We start from the raw sequence: 27,741 nt of genomic DNA on the forward strand, positions 1-27,741 counted from the left end.
ACTATAGTTGAATGTAAGTGCAGTACACGTGGTTTGGTCAAATTAATAGTAGCACACGTGTCCTTATGAGAAGGTATGAAGAATTACACATAGACTATATTTGAATGCAAGTGTAGTATACGTGGTTTGGTCAAATTAATAGTAGCACATGTGTCCCTATGAGAAGGTATGAAGAATTATCAATTTACCCTTAGATTTTTTGAAATCCCAGTGTTCGTCCCAATGTTCGTACACCATAAGTGCGGCTTCTAAATTAGTTAAAATGTGAGCTTGGCATTGTGTAAGTCTTGTTCTGAACCTATGAGTCCGTGATTGCAGAATCAATTAAGTCGTACTACCTCTGTTCAAATTTATGAATCTATTTTTTTTTGTCCGTTTCAAAAAAAATAATTATTTTATAAATTTAAAAAGAATTTAACTTAAACTTCTAATATTAGTATCATTAATGAGAAATTTTTATAACCATACAAATACTTTGAGTCTCTTTTTAATTTGTTTAGGATCACAAATTCAAAAAATCTTTATTTTTTTTTAAATTATGTGTCCGATCAAATAGGTTCACATAAATTAGAAAGAATAGAGTAATATTTAATTTTCTATATACATACGGCTGGGTTCTCTCTCCATTCCTCGTGAACTTTAGAAATCACCTCATTGATAGAGTCATATAATGATGGATCGAGATAAAAATGAGCAGAAGACGACCTATTCAACCTCCGTTGGAGCATTTTCACACTAGTTTATGGTGTTCTTGATTTATACATTGACGTTGGATTTGTTTTAAATTAACCTAGATCCCATACCCTCCTAATCTGTTCGATACTAAGGATGCGAAGAGAACGGTAAAAAAGAGTGCCAAACCTTCCTTCCCTTGTTTGATTTAAGGAAGAAAAGTGTAAGAGATATACAATTTTCTTTTACCTCGCTATCTTCTCTCATATTGTTTACTTTCTCTTCTCCTTTTGTTTTTATTTATTGTACGGTATATTTAAACCATGTAGCTCTGCCCAGTGGCTCTTTGGTCCCCAAGAATTCGCAGAACAACATCTCACCTATTCTAGAAATTACTCCATAATGTATAATAAGATGAGTTAAAAGAAAAATATTTACATTGCAAAGCTCATTTGACATCTGAAAGAGGTTTGACATGAATAACTTCTTTTAAAATTGACAATTTGCCCTTTATTTAGAGGCGTTCTAGTAAGATTTGTAATTTGAGTACTCTTGCGCTTTGCAGAAATATAAGGCGCCATTTTAGGAGTACTCCCTTTCTTTGTTCCATTATAGTTGGTTTGAGTTTTGAACAAAACTCAAACCAACTATATAAATCCCACTACATGCCTTGGCTTATGGCGTAGTCCGGCAGGCATGCAAGCCCTAACTTGCTGTCCTAAGAAATTTTTGTATTACATAAATTGTTTGAATTCAGTTGACATACAAACGCTTCTAATGCAGTAGTAAAAGTGGCATTAAAAGGTTGTAGCTAGGTTCAAATTCGACGTGGGTGATCACTCAACTTTATGTTCATTACCCAAAATTATTTTTCTTTTTTTGGTTACGTAAAAGTCATTCAACTTTATGTTCATTATCCAAAAGTCATTTTTCTTTCTTTTGTTACACAAAAATTATTTTATTATGCTCTAGTTATCACAATAATCACTTTGACCAGATTTTACAAACATTTCACCTGAAAAATCTATTATGTTATAAATCCTCCCATTTATGTAATACCTTCTATATAATATACTTTTGCCCAAATATTTTACTTATAATTAAAATAACTTAATATTATTTTATTTATTATTTTTATAAATATTCGTACATTTAATTTTTTCGTACCTAAAGCAGGGAAGGGCCGCCCCGGCTAATTAGTCGATTTTAACAATAGAGTTTGTTTTATGACGAACAATCGAAAGGAACAGTAGAAGTTAGAACTACTAGTAATTTAGTTAGATAAATAATGTTTTATACAGTGATAATGACGTTAAAAAGAGACTAAGAGAAAAATGGTTTACCTTTTTCATTTTTTACCCTTTTCTCATATATCAGAAAACAATTAATCAGAAAAGCTTTACTACATAAATCAAGTAAAAGCCCTAACGGAAATAACCTGGTGGCCTGGTGCGACACAGAAGTAACAACTTGCATGTGAATTGTGAAATCATCTTGTATCTTGTATACTGTCAAAACCATTTTCAACCTTCTTACGAACTAGTCGAAATGGTAATGCATTGGATCGAAGGGAGTCTTCATAATATCAGGTTGCGGTCTGAAGTCAGGTCATCAAGCTTCGAGCCCTAGGGACCGATCAATGTCGAGCTCGATATCTTATCGAGCTCGAATCCAAATCAAACTATGATGCGAAGTGAAGTTATCGAGCTTATGAGGCAGATGCCGACCAACACTGACCCCGAATCAATACAAGGCTCCGAATCAGAATTGAACTCGAGTCAAGATCGAGAGCTCGAGTCGATATCGAGCTCGAGTCAATATCGAGCTCATAGCCAAGAGTCGTTGCAACCGCACTAGAGGAGAGAATCCTGGCAGTAATTATGGAAAAGCTGATTTATCATATGGGTTCCCCACTATGTATTTTTTATTATATCTAAAGTAGGATCCTCCCACTATAGAAATGATGGCTATATTTCTGTAAAAGGAGGGTTTTTTGGGCAAACATTGTAACTTAGATATCATACACTCATATATTGAAGAGTTATCTCCTTTTTAGCTTGATAGATTGATTCATCTTACCTAATCCATAAATCATCTTCTTTCTAACCTTGTTTATTTTTCATTCTCTACAGTCATCACTCGATCTTCATATTTACTCTTACGATTTGTGTCAAGTTATACCACATACCCTTAAAATTACGTACAAATTCAACTCTATCCGTTTTTCGGGTAAACACATATTTTTTTAATTTTAATGGACATGATTAATATCTGATCATTTTGTCAACCTATGCTTTTGAGCGGTATAGAATACCGGTAAATTGGTCAAAAAGTGCGTGTAAGTTTGTCAAAAATATCAATATTAAAAAAAAATCAAATCGAAATTTCAAGTTCCCATATATATAACTTATAATAGACAATCAAACATGTTTTCTTGGTCAGATCTAAAAGGAAATTTTTTTTATCTGGATTTGAAAAGAGAAGCAATTATATTCATGTTTTAGTGGAAAAAAGTTACTACTTAAATACAACTAAAAAGTACGTAATAAATAATATTAGCCCTTTATCCACCAAATATTTGGTCGGTGACCTATACAGTGACGAATCCAATTTTCTAGCAAGGGTGATCCCATTTATTATATTTGACTCAAAATTAAACATATTTATGTCTACTAGTTTTAGTGTACGTGCATTCCACGTGTATATCGCGTCAATTATTATAAAACGTGTAAATAAATGCGATATTTGTTCAAATGCTTACAATAAATGTTATTGCATTAATACAATAATTGAATGCAATATCTTCAAAATATATAAAGATGATGAATTTAGTTGAATTAGTTATATAGTATTTGGAGTTTTGGGATTTATTAATTATTATATAGATATATGTTATGTTGTTATATCACACACAACATCTCTTTTATTAATGTTATACTCATAATATCATAATAAAATAAAATAAAATAATAAATTAATTATTACCTAATTAATTATTAATTTTGGACAAACATGTATTTTCAATGCAAATAATTAAGCACACAGTTTTCAGTTGGTATAAATAAAGTATAAAAACTTTATGATAATCATCGTGTAAGGAATAAATTGGTTTTCTATTTTATTAGACAATACAAAAATAAAATCTAATTTTAATTTATCAAGATTCTAATATAAATATTTTATGTAAATAAATGAGGTTAAGTTACTTTATAACAAAAGATATTAAAAGTCTAAAAAAATGTTCTGCTCTTTTCTTTTTTTCCTTTCTTGGGTTTAGTCTAACATTAATTTTTTTAATTTAAATATTTATATGTATGTTTTTAGCATGTGAAATTTGCTCTTTATAACTTAAATACATAAAACTCTTATTTGTTCATTTAAAGGTCATCAAAATTATATATACAATAAGTGAACCTCTTCTTATGTAAAAATATTGACCAGATTCTTATTGGTCTAAGTCTAAATTCCTTCTATACATATTCATCGAAGACCAAATAAAAGCTAACATTACGTTAAACTCATTCTGAATAAACTCTGCCATTGGTAATTTTGCAATTTTAAAATCATGTTCGCTAAGACAATTTTTCAAATTTTTAGTTATTTCAAAGTTCCAAGTATATTAATTTATTTAAAGTTTAAATATCATTTATAGTTATAATTTTACATAGTATGGATATAGATTAATTTATTTTTAAAATTAACATTAACAATAATTCTAACTTCTAGAAATTTATACCTAAAGTTAAATCAAAACTCTTTAAAAATAAAAGGAAAAAAATAACATGCATTGGTGATGTCTTTTAGGTAATCAATTATTGAAAGTATTTGTAAAAGAAAAAGTTACTAAGAATTATATACATCAGAGGCTAAGGATACACATTAAACTCCAAAAGCATGCTTAAAGTCCGCAAGGATATAATGTTGGTTTAAGGAAAGAATTGAAGTAAAGTAAATTTTAATTGAATTTGAAGTCCTAAATATTAGGAACTTCTATGTAGTTTAAATAAGAATTTTTTTTAAAAAAAATTTAGTTGATTATTAACTCCTAAATATTAGAAAAATAATTAAATGATTGTTTTATCTAGTATAAAATCTATTTTTAAAGGGTAAAAAAGACGAACAATATTTCACTAAGGACCTTCATGCTTTTAATATAGTATAGATATAGATTATGCGCGTTGTGTGTGTTCTCTTATGATTGAATATTTAAAAATTTAACATACATATTATTTAAAATATGTTCGAATATAAAATAAATTTTTAAAATTATAAGTTTCTAAAACGATGAATGCTTAATAAAGGAACCTTATGTAACATTTTTCTTTTCATTCCTACAATCAAACGGTAGAATACAAGTCCGTTTAGGCTTTTAAATTAGAAGCCTATAAGGACTTATATTCTACCGTTTGATTGTGGGAAAGAAGAGGAAATTGTTCAAAGTTTCCTTTTTTTTTCTTTTTCTGTTTGATAAGTAGCAAAGTTTTTGAAATATCCTTACATAAAATAGACAGTTTCCTTCATACGCAGTTTTGAAGGATTTGTAGTTAAACTTAAATTCTAAAATATAAGTTTAGTCCTAAATATTAGAATATGATTTTTTTTATTTAGGTGCAAAGATCTAGAAAAGTCAAAGTGGTGTATTTATAATAAATACCAAAATTCGCATCACATAATAAAGTTAAAAAATAAATAAAGAAAATAATAAAATTTTAAAGATTAATTGTTATTACAAATCCAACATAAGTGCGGTTACAAAAAGTAAAAAGTTGATCACTACAAAAAAATAGTGAGTTTGCGGAGGTTGAATTGCGGTAGTTATTATAACTTCCGTAATTTATATTAACTTGCGGGGTTTATACAACCCTCACAAATATATTATATTTGGGGCGATCAATAACCTCTGCCAACCTTTAAAAAAAAAAAAAAAAAAAAAAGCGCACTAACCCCAATTTTTCCCTCTTTTTTTCCCAAATCCCTCCCTCACTTCCATTTGGACCGTAGGGCTTTTTAGCTTTCAAAGTTGAGGAATAGCTTTCCCAACTTGGGTTCACGCTTGGACCGTCACTAATGCAAATTTTTGCTTTCTTCCCCATTCTATGAAAGAGATTTACAACGCTGAGTTTGATTGTGGGTTCATATCTATAGTAATTCCTCTTCCCCATTCTTTGATTTTGCTTTTCTGTGTTTCTTTCTTCTTGCATGTGGGTTTTAGGTTTATTTCCTCTGTTAATTTGTGTTTTACCTTAACTGATTTTTCCTCTAATTTGTGGCTTTTCTGTTTTCGATTCTCTACTGAGAGTAACAAAATTTTTTGTTGAATCGGTGTATTTTGAAGAAGGATATAACACTCTCTTTTGAATTAGAGATGTAAGTCTTCTTTCTCCTTCTGCATTAGGTATTTTAGGTTGTAAAATTTAGCTTTTTCGGTATTTTTGTAAGTTAATTTCTGCGATTTTGGGTCTACTTAATTGAAATATTTCCTCTTGCATGTGTGTTTTAGAACTCTTGAGGACCTTCAGAGAAGACGCAATTGTCACTAGCTATTATTCCTCTTTCTGCTCTACATGGTGTTTGAATCAATCTCAAGGTACAAACAGATTTTTAGTTTTCTTCGTAGTGTTGAATATTATTTTTTTTCTTTCTAGGTTTGTAATACAAAATGCGCAGAAAATAGATTAGGTTGCATGAATATCAATTCTGCTTTCTTTCAAAAGGCTAATGAATCAATAACATATTTTCTATTTTATTTGTCAAGTGATGAGGAATATATTAGACTGATATTATCAGTTTATAGGATTTGGTTAACAAGTAATTACGTATGTATTGCAATTATTTTAGTTGTGATCGTTCATAACATTATTAACATATATCACATTTGCAGTTTCCTACAGTATGTTTCTTTAGCAATTTGACTTCATCTTCATGCCTTCTCTTCCGTGGAAGAAATTCTTCCACAGAAAATACTAATAAATGTATGTAAATTGCGGGTTTATTTGGAAAATATATGTAAATTGCGGGTTTTAGTTCTTTTTTATCCTGGAATTGCCTGGAGTTTGACACTCCCCTGAATTATGCTTCACAACATTGTTAAGATATTCTTTGTTGGCTTTTTGGAAATTTGGATGTTTACTGTGGAGAGCATTGCCATTTCTTGGGCTATATTATGGCATCATTGATAATTACAAGTTATTAGCAACTTAGCAGAAATGTGTAATGTGGTGCAAGTAGAATGTGTTGAATCTAGCATTTTGCATTATCTTTCTAATGGAAGGATGTGAGGTAATCTTTTTCCTGTATTTGGTAACAGACCTTTAGAATAGGCAATATCTGAACAAAATGTTAATCATAGGGGTTAGTCTTTCTAATACCGGTTTCCCTCACAATGTTGTATTTGATGAAGATGAAATCCCAGCTGGTGTTGATGTAAGTAAGATTTCCATGCCTGAAGAGGAATATCTGAATGGACCAGGGGAGACTTACTCTGTCACTTTTAGTGAGAAAGGAACTTACAGTTTCTACTTTCACTTCTGTATCATGTAAAATTTGATTTGAATCGCATCATTTCACCATTTTCGTTTCAATATTGTCCTTCTTTTTTAGGTAAGGAGAACTCAGAAGAGTTACAATACCCTCTCCCAACTTGTATGGAATTTTCCATTCATGTACATAATAACAGTTTGTGATATAAACAGGAAATGTATTCTCAGAAATGAAAAAACTTAAAAATAAAATTGTCATTCTTTCACATTGGAAATATAGAATAGACACAGATCAGATTATACAGCAAATGGACGAAAATTTTCACTCTACATATTTATTTTTAGTTCTGCTTTTGAACCAATTGACAAAGCACTTTTTTGTAATACCATTACAACAAATTTGATTATCAATGACGAATTATTATGTCACTTAAACTTCATATTACGTCATAAAAAAGCTTTTATGACGAAAAATAATTCGTCAATAGTTCGTCCCTGAAAGAGGGTCACTAAAAGTATACAAAGACAACTTATTGTTTCGTCGCTAAATAGAACTATATTAACAACGAATTTTTTTCCGTCCCCAAATGAATAGTATCTGTGACAAGCTTGTTTGTTAGAGAAATTAAAATAAAAAGTGTAGCTAATTATTTATTTTCGTCACTAAAAAGTTGTTAATACCGACAAGACAATTTTGTCACTAACTATTTAGCTTAATTAGTGACGATGTCAATTGTCTCTAAAATTGTGCATATTTCGTAGTAGTACAAAAGTAGTTTTGTCACTAAAGATCACCTTTTATATACGAAAAAATATTTCGTCCCTAAATGTATGAATTAGTGACAATTTTTCTTTTGTAAAAATGGTTTATAATTTTGTAATTAAAAATTAATTCCGTCTAAAATTTTATTTTTATCAACTAAATAAAATTATTGCTACAAATTTTTATGATTAGTGACAATTACACTTGTCATAAATAAAACGTTACTTGGTGGTCGATAAAAGCGATTCTCAGACAAATATTATTTTTGCCACTAGATATATTCAATTTGGGACAAACTAATATAAATGTGAATGTCTTGAAAAGTATAATATAGTTGTTGCTGAAAAATAAGGTTTTAGAGGTATACATTTTGTCAATAGTTACAAAATTTGATGTCATTTAAATTAGTGGTGGTTCTATTTATAATTAGTATACCTAGTTTTCCATTAATTGATAATTTATCATTTTACAAATTGGAAATAACAAAATAAAACATGCATGGTAACAATAAAATATTTTATCCATGATCATATAATTCTAAACAACTAATACTATATTGAGATAATATCTCATTACAAACTCCATAAATGAAAATACATAAATAAAGTAAAATCTATCCAACATGAAAAGTCTAATCGGAATACAAGAATAATTCTAATGTAACCACTTATTTAATAATTTTACTCTTGAATAACTTCCACGTTCATGTACCTGTGAAAAAAAAGTTATAATTTTAGTCGTACGTTTTTATACATGATTTAGAAAAAAAAAAATTAAATGTTAATCATAAATTATGTATTAATTAGTGAAGCAAACAATAGAATAAGAAATAAGTACCGGTGAATAAAATACTTACTCGATTTAACACAACAGATATTCTCAATTCCTCTCTGGCTGCAAATAAACTCAAGAATTAAGAGTAAGAAATATCAAATTTTGAGTACTTAACCTCACAAAAATTAAAGAAACATAAACAAAATATCTTTAAATATTCTTCATAAAATTAAAAAAGAAACCACTATACATAAACACAGTGAGATCCGGTATGAGATCTGTACCGAAGCAAAAGAGGTACGAGAAATGGAATTGGGTCTTAAAACGAAACATCATTACAGTTTTAGTCTCTTAAAGTTGTTAAGTTAAAAAAAAGCTTCGAAGAAAATCAAACACTTTGGATTGTATGTTTAAGAGAGAGAGATGATATATCATGATAGCAATAGGCAGATCTTACTGGGTAAGAGTTAGATGGGGATGAAGATCATACAAAGAGATACGAGGAGACGTGGGGAGATGAAGGGAATGGAGGCGGCAGTATACAAATTAAAAGGAGGGATTTGGGGAAACATAAAGAAAAGGAGGCAAACTTACCGCCACTTTTTTTGTTCAACTTTGAAAAATAATGAAAACCAAAAATGTTGGTTTTTGGGTAATTAAGTATTTTATCAGTAAGAAAAATATTTTTACTAACCTTAAAAAATATATTGTTGGCAATTTATTTACACTTTAACTTTATTATATTACCAAAAAATATCACAAGATTAAAACGTTTGCTAACAAGGATAACTCATGATTAAAAACTTTATTATACAAATCAATATTAAATCAAATTGTTAAAAGATAAAAAATAATTAATTTAAAAAGTTATTCATATTTCACTAATTAAAATTAACAAAATCTAATAATTTATTAGTAAATTCATAACTAGTTATACATACAAAGATTTAAACTCTAAGTATACCTTTTAAAATATAATTAAAAATTAATTTCTTTTAAATTTGATGGAAGATATCTACAATAATTAAAGAGGTACATTCAAGGAGGGATGAAATTGTTTCAAAAAATCTAAAAGTAAAAAAGAATTAAATTTTTAGTGACGAAACTATTTTCGTATTCAAATTATGATTAATTTTAAGACAAATAATAATTTGTCACAAATTGTCTACAACATTAGTGACGAAACTAATTTTCACCAATGTCTTTAATTTTGTGGCGTATGTTACTTAATATTTGGCGCCAAACCATTTTTTTTTAGGAAACTTTAGTAGACAAAATTTTTGTTACGAAATTTATGTTTCATCACTAAAAATATGTCCCTGATATATTTAAGTATGGGTGTAATTTTTGTCACAAGTAGTCAATAATTAGTGACGAATTTTCAACGGTAGCTAATAGTTTTGTGGATTAAATAGAGATGATACTATGATTGTCACGAATTGTTTATGCTTTAGTGACAAAAGCTAAGGTCACAAAAATTATAAAAATTTATGGCTAAATTTTACACCATTTAACTACAAATTTTAGTTTGTCGCCATTTTAATTGCATACTTTTAGTGACAAAACTTATTCGTATCCAAAATATAATTAGTTTTAAGATAAATACTGATTTATCACAAATTGTCTAGAACATCAGTGACAAAACTAATTTGTCACCAATACCTTTAATTTTGTGGCTAATATCACTCAATTTTTGGCGCCAATCCATTTATTTGGTGGGAAACTTTAGTAGACAATTTTTGCTATGAAATTTGAATTTCGTCACTAAAAATTTACCCTTCATGCATTTAAGTACGGATTGTTATTTTTGTCACGGAAAATGAATAATTAGCGACACCTTTTCTATTGTAGCTAATAATTGTTAGTCCCGCCAATATTGCTGTATTTGTAAATAATAATTCTGCAAAATATAAGTTATCGTAATGAAACAGTAATTAATTCGAGCCCACTGAATTCACAGTGTTTCCTTAAGGAATTTAATCCCCTCCTAGTACCCAAGATTATGGATTATTTCCTCCCAAGATAGAACGAATAACACACTGGTGTAGTGGTACTTCAAACCCCAGTGTTTCAGCGAATACAAAGTTCGGTAGCAAATCACACTTACAGTTGCTTTGTTTGAAGTTAAAACAATACAGAACGAAGGAGTAGAAACTCAGAAAATCGTATGGAAATGCTGAGAGGAAGGAGTGCAATGTATAGCCAAATCTATTGAGCGATTTCAGTCTTGTGTATTGTGTGTTGTGTGTCTTTCTTCAACAGCTGCTACACATATATATAGCAGCTAGTGTTGAAGAAGAACAATCGTCCACCCTCCATGGTGGAGCAAGCATTAGCTTTTCATGGTGGGAAGAGCATTAGGCGGCTGCCTTGTGGTCAATACATGGATTGGAAAATATCTGTTACAAATGCGGATAATCTTACGTTAATATTTACTATTAACAAATAAATTTGGTCCAAAAAATTTATGAAGCCGAAGCCGTAGCCGTAGCCGAGCGAGCGACGACGACGACGACGCGAGGCTTGCTTTCTTCTTAACTTTTTAAGAGTTACAAGAAGAGCAATTATATATATACCCACCAAAAATCTTTTCCTTTTCCAATATGAGACAATGTTTCATTGTCAAGAGAGGGAAACTTAAAATTTTACTCAAAAAATTTCATTTTCCCTTCATTTCCCATTCACCCTCATTTTAAGACTATTTCATCTTAAAAACAAAAACCTCAACAATAATTTCGTGGTTAAAGATCACATTTGTTGTAGTGTACCAAGAACTGAATTTTTTTCATTTTTTCTCATGCTTATTTAAGAATAAGAAGTTATTTTTATTTGGCTTTAATGGATGTTTCTTGTTATCTTGAAGTGGATGTCAGTGGTGAAGAAATCTTTATTGTTGATAAGGTAAATTTTCTTTCATTTAGCTTTCTGCTTCTTCTCTTTTGACAAGTATGGAAGGATTGTTCTTGAAGCATCTGCAGCCTGATGTTTAATTGAAAATTGTGTTAAATCTTGCTGGTGTCAATCGATTGAATGATTCTATGACCGTATGCTCTGCTTTTGTGGTTGCGGCTTGTGGTCTAATTGACAAGGCATATAATAGGCAATTCAAACATAAGGAATAACGAATTACAAGCTTGATGCTAAAAACAGGCATCTTTCTGTTATCTGTATCTGCTAACTTCTCTCTTGTGGGGTATCACTACTTTTATGCTTCATGTCACACCCTCTTTTTACCCCAAAAAAGATATGAAGTGGATTAAAGGATTTTTCAATTAAAGTGATAAAATTGAGTAGGGATTATTTTATTTATAGAGTCGCCACTTAAAATTGATTTTGTTGATGTTTCAAGTCACATTTTATTTGAATCCCTAATCAAACAAAGATTTGACTCTATTATTATTGGTCTGCGAAAACAAAGTTCGGGTAAAGAATTCTGTTAACCGGAGAGAAGGTGTAAGGCATTACCCGAATCCGTAATTCTAGCATGGTGGCTTTTATTGACTAACTTAGCTTAAATTAATTTTTGGATAAAACTGCGATTTATCGATTCCCATATTTTACCTACCCGCTTTTAATTATTAAAATATGAAATTATTTTTTGAAACGAATCACGAGTGTGAATTCGTATTGTTTATTGTGTCAAAATTATGTTACGCGTACGTGTACACAATTAATAGAATTTTATTATATTAAGAATGTTTTGACCAAAGTTGCGCGAACACATACTTCGATTTTAATTTTGAAAATTAAAATTATGTCACGCGAACGTGTACATAATCACGATAATTTGATTAATTAAGAGTGCACCTAAAGCATGTTATCGTATTCATAAGTTAATTAATTTCCTAAGTTTGGGATAAAATGTGAAGGTCTAACAGTTATGGAGTTTATTTATGGAGGAAACAAAATTAATTAGTTAAGAAAGATGTAGCTAGCTCATTTACTGGTCTATTTTGTGTTGGGCTTGGCAATTTGAAATTATTTAAGCCCAATCAATTCAAGTGGAGTCACTTTAAATCAATATCCTATGACCATATTAGCCCAAATCCACAAATCAACTGAAAATCCAAACCAGCAAACTAAATTCGCTCCAATTTAACCAAAATCTATTGTTTCATCAATTCATTTATCAAATTACATTAAAATATTGTCTAAATTATAGCATACTAAATCATGATAACATTGATACAAACATACATCAGAAAAGACTAACATGAAACTAAGTTTTAACATAGATAATTTAACATCCAACGCTATCATTTAGCAAATACGATGGACACATTCATTTTTTGTAAGATAGCACGGAAAAAAAAACACTAAAACTCTATCATATCAAATGTTAAAAAGAGATTGACATAATGAATCAAAGAACAAAATGAGAGAAATGGACCTTTTATTGTAGCAAAATATTCTCTTTCGGATTATAGATCCTTCAAAGTAACTTGTACAACAATAATTTTTTGGAATTTGACGAACCCAAAACCGGAAAAACTCGATTCGGCAACCTCACAAACTCGACTGAATAGCAACGAACGAGCAGTCAAACGTGACTACAAATAGACCTCAACTGCCCGGAAAGCTTCGAACCTCAAGTGACTCGAACGACGACTTCAAACAATGAGCCCGAACTCGCCGATAGCCTCTGTTTTGACATAGAAAGAGTGGCTGTTTCGGGGTGGTTTTGTGCTATTTTTTTTTTTTTTGTTGGTATTTTTGGAGCTGTTTTCAGCTGGGTTTGAGGTGTTTTTTTGTGCTGGAATTTTGCTGAGTTTTGGAAATTCTTTTGGGGTGGTTGTTGGTTGGTTGAAGGTGGCAGTAGGGAGATGGAGCTATGTTTTTGTTCAGGAGGCAGGGATTTTCTGTCCGTTCTCTCCCAGAAGAAAGGAATTGGGGGTTATTTTTAATGGGTAGGGAGAGTGGTATGGAGTTTGTGAGTGGGGGATAAGCATGGGGACAAGGGAAAGTGGAGAGAGGACAAAGTGTGGGGGACAAGCATGAGGGCAAGCATGAGGGACAAGAGAAAGTGGAATGGGGACAAAGTGTGGGGGACAAAGAGTGGGGACACACGTGGGAAGATGAGAGCGGAAAATATTCAAGCACGGTAAAAATTTAGGTGCTCACACTTCACTAGCAGTGCATTACAGTGCTAAGTAATTATTAGTTACTGATACTTGACTGAAACTAAGTGATTATTAGTTAGGATATTGTTGAGGTACTTTTTGTTAATTATATTTTATTTTGATTGTTTTATAGCCAAGTGATGTGGCTAGCGGATCCATTTCACCCATGGATATAAGAAGATCATCCGGTGGAAGTAATCCTAACGACAACCATTGAAGTTGCTTGCAAATATATTAGATAATTAAGTATCGTACTCGATTGAATGGTCATAGTAGATCTTTTGTCCATAATGGTTGGAGTGGATGTTCTGTTTAAAGTTAGTTTTAAGACTTATAATATTGATGTTTTGTGTTTAATGGTTGAAGTAGTTGTGTTTAAAGTAAATTTTTGAGACTAATGATAATTTACTTTAATGTATTTTGTGATTTATTAATATATTGATATTATTTGATTCCAGTAAGCAATTTATATAATTTGTTGATGCCTCATTATATTAATATAATTGAAATTGGAACAGTTATGGAGTAACATTGCAGGAAAAAAAAATTCAATAAATAGCGGAGGTTATAACTGCCACTATTTAACCTATAATAATATTGTGTTATAAAATTTGTGGTGGTTAAATAAATAAATTGCGGAGGTTTAGATCTCCGCTATTTTTTTTAATAAGTGATAGCCAAACTATCAAATTGCGGAGGTTATACTACCGTCAAATACCTGCCGCTATATGATAACGGCGGTCTGTCAAAAAAATCCCCCGCAAATTGGTTGCGGCAAACATTATTGCGGGGGTTTTGAATACTGCCGTAAAAGTATATTGCGGAGGTTTCTGATCGCCGCAATATGTAAATAAAACCTCTGCAAATTCAGCGTTTTTTTTGGAGTGGATTAGCTATGTTAATTTGAATACTTTTCAGTATTGAATCTTTTCTTGATATGTAGTTGTAGTTAATGTTTATCTTTAAATTTCTTTCTAATATTTTGTATAACTACATATAATTATGTAAAATAAGAGAAAGAAAAAACGGACTCCTAAACCTAAAAGAAAGGGAAAGTGCTCGATCAATAAGAATTGTTTATGGAAAATGTGTGATTTTCGTGTACTATTAATATTGGAGTATATTTTTTTATTATGTTACATAGTTAAAATAAGGAAAGATTTAATACAAGATTTAGTTGATTTCGAAATCCTAAATATTAGGAAAATAAAATAACTATTTTGTCTAATGTGAGGTTGATGTTTAAAGGGTAAAAAAAGGCGAACGACATTTCGCTAAGGGCATTCGTGCTTTTAATACAGTATATATATAATTTATAAGAGATAAAATTTCAATAAATTTAAAGTCCTAAATATTAGGAATATGTACATAAACACATAATCCTAAACCCAAAAGAAGGTAAAAGTGCTTGAGATTTTTACCAATAAAATAAAAATTTCCTGAACCTAAAAGAGGTGAAAGTGGACGAAAAGTTTACCTGAAATATTTATAAAGAATTAATAAATTTTCACCTCACAAAATTATAAAGAATTAATCTTTTTCTTGTAAAGAACTAATCGGTTAATTTCCTTTGAAAAACTATTCCTACACCTAAATCAAATTCTCACTTTTTTATAACTTATAACAAAACAAACAACTCCTAAGCCTAAAAGGAACTGAAATTGCTCAAAACTTTTAGCTAGATTACCTAATTTATTAGAATTAATTATAGAAGTGTATGATAAACAAAAATACCCCAAGACGTAAAAGTGATTCAGAGTTTATGTAAACGGCTATTTTGAAACACTTTACATACTATTTTGATTTTTCTTCTACAAATTTATTATGTCACATACTTTAAATAAGAAAGAATCTAATACACAAAATCAAATTGATCTCGAAATCCTAAATATTTGAAAAATATTAAATAATTATTTATATTACCAATATTAGAGAAATAACCAAATGACTACTTTGTCTAGTGTGAAATTTAATTTTAAAGGGTAAAAAAAGCGAACAACATTTCGCTAAGGGCCTTCATGCTTGTAATGACTCAACCGGTCATTTTAACTTTTAGAACCCCATTCCTTAAAATAAAATTTTCCGTATGTGCTTTTAATGATTTATGACTTGCGGGGATGGTTGGTTCGGGATTTGGAAGTGTTTGAGTTGAAATCGGAACACTTGGTTCCTTAAGTTGGCTTTAAAAGGCCAAGTTTGACTTCGGTCAATATTTTGAAAAAACGACCCCGGAATAGAATTTTGACGATTCCAACAGTTCCGTATGGTGATTTTGACTTAGGAGCGTATTCGAAATTTTATTTGAAAGTCCGTAGTTAAATTAGGCTTGAAATGGCTAAAAACAAGAATTTAAGTTTGGAAGTTTGACCGGGGAGTTAAATTTTTGATACCGGAGTCGGAATCCAGTTCCGAAAATTTAAGGTTGAAGTAATGATCTTTAGTATGTTGTGTTGTCGGACCTATATAGAATAGGGTGACATGGGATCACCTCGAGTAGGTACATGGTAAGGTTACACGGCGGTTTGAGGGCTTTGGCACAACTCTTGACAGGTTCGAGGACGAACGTACGTTTAAGTGGGTGAGGATGTAACGACCCAACCGGTCGTTTTGAGCATTTGCACTTCGCTCGGTAGTTTACGATCATGAGTAGCCCTGTATGATGTATTATGACTTATGTGAATCGTCGGTTTTGGTTTTTAGGTTATGCGGAATCGATTTGGAAGAATGAATTTCATGATTTAAGCTTTAAGCTTTAAGATGAAAGAGTTGACCAAGTTTGACTTTGTGAATTTGACACCGAAACGGAGTGTTGATAGTTCTGTTAGGTCCGGATGGTGATTTTGGGACCTGGGCGTATGCCCGGATTTGCATTTGAATATTTCTACAAGGATTCGGCGCTAAATGGCGAAAGTCGGAAATTTGAAGGTTTAGAAAGTTCATAAGTTTGACCAGAAGTTGACTTTGAGGATATCGGGTTCGGATTGTGGTTTCGGAAATTTGAATAGCTTCTTTATGTCATTTGGTACTTGTGTGCATAATTTGGGTTCATTCCGGGTTGATTTAACATGTTTCGGCTCGAGTTTTGGAAGTTGAAAGTTCAAAGTTCATTCTAGTTCGAATTTAGGTGAGATTCGTCGTTTCGATGTTGTTATGTGTGATTTGAGGCCTCGATTAGGTTCGTGTTATGTTATGAAACTTGTTGGTATATTCGGACGGGGTCCCGGGTGGCCCGGGTTAGTATCAGACGAGGTTCGGATCATTTTCGTTTCATGTTGCATTGTTGTAGGTATGCTGGTTCTGGTGTTTCCGCATCTGCGGAAGAATGGGCGCAGATGTGGACAGTTGATCGCAGAAGCGCAAGTAGGCTTGGCTGCGGAAGATCGCAGAAGCGGAAATAGGAGCGCATATGCGGCCCATCAGAAGCGAGGTCCTTGGGCGCAGAAGCGAGATGGAACGCAGAAGCGCGTTTGGCTTCGCACCTGCGGTTGCGCAGAAGCGGATGGAGATCCGCAGGTGCGAGGAGTCGACTGACTAGTGTAGTCCGCAGAAGCGGAGCTCGTTTCGCAGAAGCGGCTCTTGTGTCCGCAGAAGCAGAATGACTGGGCAGAAGCTTTAAATCGAGGGTTTAGTCGTTTTGTTCATATTTTGAGATGTAGGACTCGGATTGAGGCGATTTGGAGGCAAATTTCATCATAAGGATTGGGGTAAGTGTTCTAAACTCGGTTTTGGTTATATTTTAATATTTTATCTTCATTTTTGGCAATTGGATTATGGACTTTAAAGAGAAAATTGGGGATTTTAGCCTAAAGTCTCATAGAGTGAATTTTTGAGTTTTCAATGTCGAGTCAGAGTCAGATTTGAGTGAAACTAGTATGGTTGGACTTGTAATTGAATGGGTTGTCGGATTTTGTGAGTTTCATCGATTTCTGAGGCGTGGGCCCGGGTTGGGCTTTTGTGTCGATTTCGGGTTTTTGATTAAGATTTGACCTTTATCAATTGGAATTGTTTCCTTAGGTTTTATTTGATGTATTTAAGTTGCTTTAGGCTAGATTCGAGTCATTCAGAGGTCGGTACACGCGGGATGGTATTTTGGAGCATCGCTTGGCTTGCTCAGTACTGAAATTGGCCTGTTCGAGGTAAATAACACTTCTAAACTTGTTGCTGAGGGTATGAAACCCCGAATTTCGTATTATGTGTATGTTGTTGAGGTAACACACATGCTAGGTGACGGGCGTGTGGCCGTGCACCGTGCACCGTGTGAATCGTAACTCCGTTATTTCTGTGGTACTGTGTAGTTACCTGAGCTTATCTGTAACCATGAAATCTCTACGTACTAGAGTTATTGAGTTGTGATCCATGTTAGAAACCATGTCTAGGCTACATGTTTATTTTGTTGGGACCCACTGAGGTCATTACTGCTGTTGAGTTATTTGCTTACATTGCAATTTCATACTCAGTCATGTTCATTCATTACATGTCATATCTCGTTGTCTCTGTTGTTATTTATTGATACATCATATCATCATTTTGGGCTAGTTTCATGACATAGTGAGCCCGAGAGACTGGAGAGATTGATGACTGAGTAAGGCCGATGGCCTGGTTGTGAGATTATTGATACTATGGCACGTGAGTTGTCCGTGCAGATCCAGATATTAATACTATGGCACGTAAGTTGTCCATGCAACATGTGAGTTGTCCGTGCGGATCCAGATATTGATACTATAGCACGTGAGTTATCCGTATGGATTATAGCGCTTGGGCAGAAGGAACCCTTCCAAAATCTGCACACACCCCCACTGAGCGCAGGTACCTATTGAGTGTCGAGTGCGAGTGCCGAGTGATTGGGAGGACTGGGTGGATTGATACTCTGAGAGTATACATATGGTTGTTCACTATGTTGTACTGCATTGACATGCACATTTGACATACAAGCATAGAGACGTATTTTTTCTCACGATGTACGGTATCACGTCATTCATGACTTCTCATACACATTGATAATGAAACATTTACCTGTTGAAAAGTTTGAGAAGGAAAATCACGATTTTACAAACTTACTCATATTTTGGTATTTTCGGTAAAAGATTTGGGTTTTCACTTTTATACTTGAAAAACATGTCTATTTTCTGAAATTGTGAACGAGGTAAACATTTTATTTCTGAGTTATTTCTTGTACCACTTTTGTTATATTGTTATGAGTTGTTGTTGGCTATTGGTGTTGGACTTTGACCTGTGTTCTAGCTCGTCACTACTTTCAACCTAAGGTTAAGTTTGTTACTTATTGAGTACACGGGGTCGGTTGTACTCATACTACACTTATGCACCTTGCGTGCAGATGTTGATGTTGCTGTGATCGATGGGAGTTGGATTTGAAGGCGTACCCTGAGTTCCGATTGTAGCTGCCTCTTGTTCATGATAGCCTTAGATTTATAAAAATCCCTTTGTATACATTTCGAATAGTGGATGTATTTATTTCATACCAGCTTTGTAGATTCTAATCTTAGAAGCTCATGATTTGTACTACCAGTCCTTGAGAAGTTCTTGTATAAAAGCAGTTGTATTTTTATTTCTTTTCATAATAAATCTCATTTAAAATGGTTAGTTGTTAATTGGCTTACCTGACGGGTTGGGTTAGGTGCCATCACGACTAGGTAGATTTTGGGTCGTGAGATTTCGAAGATAGACTGTGCCTTCACCTTTTAACAGAGAGGCATAATGCTGAGCAATCGACTAATTGCAATACAGTCAACACAAGGAGTCTTTTGAAATGCGCTCCGTCTATCTATGATCACTTTTGGAGATATTCTAGAATGGATTACCAGAGTATATGTTAAACGAGTGAATTCAACTTTCGTGATCAGAGAAATCCTGGTGAATTTTCAAGATGTCGGAATAATCCGAGTAGAGCATGGGTACTGTAACATGAACGACGGATATCGTATTCTGTACGGATCCGACAAAATTTCTTCTTCTTTTTGCTATTTAGTCACATACAATGATATAAATACATTATATTCTGTACAAATTCACTCAAACACATTGTATTTTTGTATAAATACATTTTTTGCTTGTATTTATGTATTTCGAAGGCTTATATTTTTTAATACATCTGAATACACCTGTATTCATACATACTGTACATAACAGTATGCATGAATACATAATATAAACATTGAAATATACTGAATACAAACATTAAAATAGAACAGAATATAAACAGTGAATACATTTAATTTTAAAATACAGTGAAATACAATAAAATACACTGAATACAAATAGAAATACAGTAAATACAGCCAATGAAATATACTGAATACTGTAGTAAGAATATATATTAGGAATAACTAAATTACTATTAATACAAATACATTTGAATATACTGAATATAAAGTAGCGAAATACAGTAAATATGAATATTGAATCTAATGAATGTAACAGTAAAAAAAATATTGAAACACACTAAATATAAAAGTTAAATACACAGTTTTATACAACTGAAAAATCATTCTAATTAATTGGGTTGATAATGAGGCATGTTAGAATTGATTTTGTTGAGTTATATTAGGAGTGTATCACGCTAATTGATATTATTTCCGTTATTAGACAGACCTATTTTTAAGGTGATTGCCGTTACTGTATTCATGAATACATGGCGCGAATACATGTGAATACATACGCGTACAGCTGGATATTTAGACGCTTTTTGCTATTGTATTCATGTATACAACATCGCGAATAAAACGAATACACTACCGTAACAACGGAATAGTAGATATAGGAAGTAATTATGTATGTGATAACTATAAGAAATTAATAATCACTAAAAAGTAGTGATTTATCAAAATTCCTCTATATAATTTACTATTGTAAAGCCTTAACACTGGATTGTTTGGTCATTGGTCATTGGTCATTGCATAATTCTCGTTGGTGCTCGGGATGGTTTAGGTGCACCAATAACGGAGTTAACAAGGAGGCCGCTCAAGGAAGCCACAAGTAATGTCATGAACTTCATTCTCCTATTTTTCAAATTATCTCATGTTCTTTTAGATACATCATATTGAATTAGAACAACATTAGAAAAATACTTATCAATATTTGTTGTTTACACCAAATTAATGATAAACATGATATATGTATTTTATACAAAGACGAAATTAGGATTTAAATTTAATGAGTTCAATCTCTAAGGTTCTTAGTATAAACCGTTGTATGTTTAAAATTAAGGGTTCATAATTTTTGTATTTTAGTTTATTTGTACACATATGACATAAGTTTATGATCCACGTCAAAAGTACTGGATCAAATAATCCGGTACCACTATTTTACATCCTCCTCTGATTTTATATACACTTTTTCATTTAACTATACTTAATTAATATGTATTTACACCCCCCCCCCCCAATATATAAATGCACTAAATTATGATAAATTATATTGATTTAGTGTAGACATTTCAATGTGGTAAATATTTACCAAAACATTATGCGTTTTGTTTTCATGAGTTAGCCCAGGGTAACTCACTATAACAAAATGACAGCTAATAGGGAAGAGAAAAGGATAGGGACTAGGGAGGAGGACCACTACAGGTATAAAGAATTTGCTGGCTAGAATTAGGTTAATATTAAAGGCCAACCACTTATTGCTTCACAATTTAAGATCCTATAGATATTTAATGCCCATTGTCATTAGCAACGGGTCGTAGAGTTAGACGTTAACAACGTGATACATGCATGATCAGTGACGGACCCAGGATTTTGTGCAAGCGAGTTCAATCTTAGAATTATATAAATTTAATCGTAAAATAATAGTTGTCAAGTTGGTTCAAATAAAATATTTATACAAAATTTACACAGTTTTAATCCTAATTTATACATATACACATTATTATTTTTTGTGAAGCGGGTTCAGCTAAACCCGCTAATCACCACTTGGGGGTGCTAGTCACCGCTTGGGTCCGCCACTGTGCATGATGCATCAACAATCAAATCCCTACAATAGCATAGCCTAACAATATTGATTTACGTTGAGAAATTAAGTACCCATAATATTTTAACAGTATACTCTGTGCATTAACTTATGTTTCCTGTCATAACCAAATGAGATATATACCAAGATTTAGAGTTGGTGGGTTTAGAATAAATGTGAATTAATCATAATATATGTAACATCTTTTATTTGTATATCTATAAATAATTCGAGTTGAATGCAAAACATTTAGTTGAATCAACTAAATCCGCTCTAGATCCGCCTTTTATATAGCGTCACTAGGTAAAAATTTACTATAAATGTTCATCCACTTTTCACCATCTCCATTAGCTAAAGAATATCTTTCCCATATTATGCTTTCCAAAGTAGGACGTTGATTTAGAGGAACTAACTTGTAAAAAGAACAATTAGGACCAATTTGCTTTTAACTTTAAGCACTCTATAGCAAAACAAATTTTGTAGAGTAATTATTCTCCAAACGAATCTAGCTAGCAAATTCATACTAAAAACCTTGAGAATTTATTTCCTCATTTTAATTATCGGCATGACCACGACTAAAGGTAAAATAGGCTTTTGATTTCTATGACCAAAAAATATTTGGCATTTTAAACCTGATAGAGCATAAGGATAGAAATCAATATTTACATATTAGTAATACCTGTGATCCTTGTCAAATTCTCTATGTTAAAAGAAATTGCCGACAAGAAGCAGTGTATTTTACTAACACCTAATTCAAAATCACATGTAACAAAGTAGACAAACATTCAGCGCAAATAAAGATTAAGGGAATAAAGAATCTCCTGCTGCGAACCCCAAGTAAGTTTAACATACCCAAAGATTTCACCTACTTGTGTTAAGTAGAAAGAAAGAAGTTATAGTTATGCACGAAAGAGCGGCCACATGCACAAATCATCCCGTATTTGGTTCGAAAAAGAACCGTATTTCAAGGGATATAAGCATTTGAACCGAAAAAGAACCGCATTTCAAGGGATATAAACATTTGTGACTGCTTCCAGCTCAGCTCGAATCCCTTATCTATAGGTAATGCAAATACAACTTCACTTTTGTTCTCCTTCAAGTTATAGTTATGCATAATCAAATGAATAAACTTAAAATGAAAGAACACAAACAAAACTCTCAATTTAAGCTATATACACTAACAATGTCTCTTCATTGCATTTCCTTCCATTACAGAACACATAAGATTAAAGATAAGAAAAGTAAATGAGGGCTGAGATTTATTTAATTTGCTCTATCTCAAAACCATCACAAACTCATAAATCAAGCAGTTTCTCCACCTTTCATCTCCACCTCCAAGCTATCATCAATTTGCATGTTCCCTTTGAGAGGCTCATAATACTCTCCCAAATACCCACCAAGATGACTATACAAAGCACTCTTATCAATCCTCTCATTATGATAACTCTTACACACATAGTAAAACAAGCTTTGAACCAAAAGCCCCACCAAAATCACAACCACAAGCACACCAATCAAGATCCCTCCAATCAAAATCCTAGCAAATATACTGTAACTAGCCTCATGTTCCTCATGTGCACCACCATCTACAACAATTGCACTAAAACCACTGCTAATCAGACCAAAAATAACCAAATATCCTAAAACCATTACAGCTGCAATCCTCATCTTTCCCTTTAATAACTCATAACTTTTCTTTAGAGCTCCAAGCCCTTGGTTTGGTTCAAGAACAGTAACAACACTAGCAAGATGCCATAAGGCACTTAAATAAACATGCACTATGAGGAAGAAAACAGAGAGGACAAAAACAGAGATGAGAAACAGAGTTACACTGTTCTTGCTTTCAAAGACAATTAACATGAGCACAATGAAAAAGGACAAGACAGCGTTGTAAACAAGCATGGATAGAAAAACCCATATGAAAGTTATGAACAGACGTCGCAAGATGCTAGGAATAGCAGTGATTATAGAGGAGAAAGATACTTGCTTTGAAGTGTAAAGTGAGGCGACAGTGAAAACAACAGCAGCAGTTGAAAGGAGAGAAAAAGCCAAGAGGAAAACCAAGTAGCAGAATTGGAAGAAGAGGAGTTTGGTCCATTGAGAAGCGTGAGAGGATCTTGGATTTTCATGGAGCTGATCAAGAATTGGATGAGTGAAAAAGGAATGACCCAAGATTGCAAAAGAGAGTGGCAAGATTAAGCTGAGAGTTATACGGTAAAAAGTTTGTGGAGATCTCTTTGGTATGGCAATTGATTCCTTCAAAATTGATGGTAAGCTTAAGTGTTGAAGCTCTTCTGGTAGCAGATCCATGGTTTTCTTGGTTCAAAATTGGATCTTTTTGTTCAGAGAAGAAAGGTTGGAAACAGGGGGGTAGGTGCAAGAGATGGTGTCTCTGGTTATCTGAGGTGAGAGGGCAAAGACAAGAAATTATTAGAGTAATGAATTTGCCCCACAGTGGTCATCTACCCAAAGCTAGAAAACAAGAATACCATAAATTATTTGCATGTATCAAGGACGACAATACTTTTCAGAGCTAACACAAGTCTTTGGATGACTTCACGTGGAACACCTTTTTTTTCTTTTTTCTATATTGTCGTCAGTTGATTTTTAAACAATGATATGGAATTGAAAAAAATAATATCCCCTACTGTTTCAAAATTTTAGTCTGTTAAGTGAATTTTTGGGCATGAAAATTATCAGAAATAATTATTGCATTAATTACACTCTTTTAGTTTGTCATTTAGAGGAGGAAATCTTAGTTATGTGATAATTTTCCTGTTCTAAAACGATGGTAAGTCATGCCTTTGTTCATCTATCTTACTCGTTCTTACACTTACTTGGCTAGCCACGTGTATCCCACGTATCAAAAAACCTTGAAAGGGAGTACATAAATAGATTTTTTATGTCTTTTGTTTTTCATTTCTTTCATCAATATTTATAATAATACTCTCTCCGTCCCAATTTATATGGCAGTGTTTGAATTTTTAGAGTTAAAAAAAAAATTATCGTAATTTTTCATAAGTGTTCTAAATATTTCATATTTTACATTATTATGATTTATAATAATTCTTATGTAATAATTTTGTTTTTAAAAAAATAAAAATTTTATGTCCAAATTGTCTAAAGAAGTTTGAATCTCAAAATTCTAACTACCCATAAATTAGGAAAAGAGCGAAGTTAAGTGACCTGAAATCGATAGTTCATGCATAAAGAAAGAAGCTAAAAGAATATAAAAGTAAATTAATAATTTACTTAATACATAATGTACACTTGTCCGTTTATAGATTTCAGTAGCACAAAAATCCTTAGCAAAATATCGTTCATTTTTTTACCCGTTAAAAGTAAATTTTATATTGGATAACATTATCATTTAGTGATTTTTCTAATATTTAAGATTTTAAAATTAAATAAAATGTAATTTATTAAAACTTTCCTTATTTGTATTAGGTTTAGGCCTTTAAAATCAAATAAAATTTAGTTTATTAAAATTTTCCTTATTTGTATTAGGTTTAGGCCTTTACAATCAATTAAAAGATCTTTTATACTCTGGCAAACAACGAAATAGAGAACGTGAAATTAAAAAAGAACAATTAACCCAAATAGCTGTTCATCTAACTACTTAAACTAAAAATAGCCGATAGAGGTATAATATATACAGAATTTATGTATTATATGTGTATAGTTGCGTATAATCAATGTATAATTCATGTATATGACTAAAAAAAGTAAACAATGAATATGACCGGCTATTTGTGCAAAGATCCCTACGTTAATTATGTGTTTAAACACGGAAACTCGAAGGATTCTAATTTATTGCTTTCTAACGTAATAACTGATAACGAAATAAGGAAACGAAGTTTCTTTAGTTAATTATAAAGTTTTAACAATATATGAAATTTAAAGTGACCGGTCTCTTATTTAATTTAAATAAGGTTAAACTGGTTCTCTAATATCGGTAAAACAACATCTTCCCGTCGCAAATAACAATAGTAAAATATGTACAAATTTTGGACTAAAATAAATATGTTCAGGTCTTTAAAATTAAATGTCACTTACGTTAAATACGATTTTGAGCATTCATTTTTATGATTAAAATTGCCGTTCTTTTTTAGTTTATCATATTTCTTAATTCACTACAATTGAAGAGTGTATGTTATTTTATAGAGTACTGTCAGTCTTTCTCTTTCCATCTCGGGAAAGAAGATAAGAAAGGATTCATTTTTTTCTTTCATGTTTATCCGTTACTAAAATACCAATAATTAATGCATCTATCTTCACGTCAATTGTTATCTCAAATTCATTCTTATTTTATATTCTGTACGCTTTTTAATAACTAGTCTTAGGATACTATCCGAAATTTTTATATTCGAGATCGTGGTGACGCCTAATATTTCACTTGCTAGGCAAGTCAATATTAGAATAATATTAGCCATTTTTAAATAATTTTAAATTAATTAATAATAAAGAAATAAATACGGAAATAAAGTCTGAAATAAAGTGGATAATCCATAATAATATCGATATCTAAATACCATCCCAGAACTGGTGTCACAAGTGCACGGGCTATTAGAATAATACAAATAAAGGTCCGAATGAAAATGAAGTTGTCTCAAAGAAATACACAGCTACGATAAAGTGGAAGGGGATTTCAGAACTGCGAACGCCATGCAGTTATACCTCAAATCTCCTGCGAATAGCTGAATCCGAGCAAATCTACTGTACAATACTGGGACCAACTCCGGTATCTGCACAAGAAGTGCAGAGTATAGTATGAGTACAACCGACCCCATGTACCTAGTAAGTGTCGAGCCTAACCTCGACGAAGTAGTGACGAGGCTAAGGCAGGTCACTTACATTAACCTATACGCAATAATAATAATAATAACAATAATGATAGAAATAAAACATGTAACTCATTTCAATAGTTGAAGCCAACTCGGCAGTCATAACCAATTATTATTTCAATCAATTTCCGTTGCGACGTGCAACCCGATCCCACAATATATTCATATTCAATTTCGTTGCGGCGTGCAACCCGATCCCACAATATATTCATATACAATTCCGTTGCGACGTGCAATTCGATCCTCCAATATATTCATTTCAATCGATTCTGTTGCGGTGTGCAACCCGCTCCTCCAATAATATAATTTATCAATTCTTATAAAACAAATTGCTCCAATAAATTCAACAATTAATATGAAATTATAAAACAACAAGCATACAATAATTATGATTTATTTAGAAATAAGTGATGACAAGTGGCAATTATTGTGGAAATTAAGGAGGAAATATGCAATTTAAATATTAGTATGCTAAATGTCAAGTAGCAATTAAGTCACATATATCAAATAAGCATGTAGCAACTATAGCATGGATTCAAGGCATAATATTGAGCAAGGAATATGAGAGAAATAAGTAATATAATAATTAATTTATGATTTAAAATAATTTATAATTTTTAAATAATTATGCAAACAATTAATTTGACGATGTATAGACACTCGTCACCTCGCCTATACGTCGTTCACATGAATTTCACATAACAAATAATTCAAGGGTTCTATTCGCTCAAGTCAAGGTTAACCACGACACTTACCTCACTTCGCAACCAATTTCAAGATTCCAATAAATCTTTGTCTCGCGAATTCGTGTCCGAAAGCTTCAAATCTAGTCACAAACAATTCAATATACTCAACACGAATTGTAGGAATTAATGCCATATGAATTTACTAATTTTTCAGATTAAAATCCGAAATTCATTTTAAAAATCGACAGTAGGACCCACATCTCGAATCCCGAAAAAACTCACGAAATCCGAACACCCGTTCTGATACGAGTTCAACCATACAAAAATTATCGAATTCCGACATCGGATTCACCTTCAAATCATAAATTTCGTTTTTGAAAAGTTTTACAAAAAGTATAATTTTCTTCTATCTAAATCTGAAATAAATGATGAATATAG

The 27,741-nt window shown here is 31.9% G+C and overlaps 1 protein-coding gene and 2 long non-coding RNA genes across 3 annotated transcripts; 1 reads left to right on the forward strand and 2 right to left on the reverse strand.

Annotated features, from left to right (window-relative positions):
* The first annotated feature begins 5,824 nt into the window (after window positions 1–5,824).
* On the forward strand, window positions 5,825–7,417 carry LOC104100794 (uncharacterized). The gene is made up of 3 exons (XR_011408241.1): window positions 5,825–6,039; window positions 6,173–6,259; window positions 7,073–7,417. It is a non-coding gene; the product is annotated as an uncharacterized lncRNA (long non-coding RNA).
* A 999-nt stretch (window positions 7,418–8,416) lies between these two features.
* LOC138900475 (uncharacterized) lies at window positions 8,417–9,206 on the reverse strand. Its single transcript, XR_011411556.1, has 2 exons — window positions 8,771–9,206; window positions 8,417–8,625 (listed from the first exon to the last, which is right to left on the reverse strand). It is a non-coding gene; the product is annotated as an uncharacterized lncRNA (long non-coding RNA).
* A 13,740-nt stretch (window positions 9,207–22,946) lies between these two features.
* On the reverse strand, window positions 22,947–24,248 carry LOC104087091 (uncharacterized). The gene has a single exon (XM_009591491.4). It carries the CDS (start codon window positions 24,081–24,083, stop codon window positions 23,076–23,078), a length of 1,008 nt encoding a protein of 335 aa, XP_009589786.1. The 5' UTR covers window positions 24,084–24,248; the 3' UTR covers window positions 22,947–23,075.
* Window positions 24,249–27,741: the final 3,493 nt, after the last annotated feature.

This window comes from Nicotiana tomentosiformis, chromosome 1 (assembly GCF_000390325.3).
Source record: "Nicotiana tomentosiformis chromosome 1, ASM39032v3, whole genome shotgun sequence".
In the NCBI taxonomy this organism is placed as follows: domain Eukaryota; kingdom Viridiplantae; phylum Streptophyta; class Magnoliopsida; order Solanales; family Solanaceae; genus Nicotiana; species Nicotiana tomentosiformis.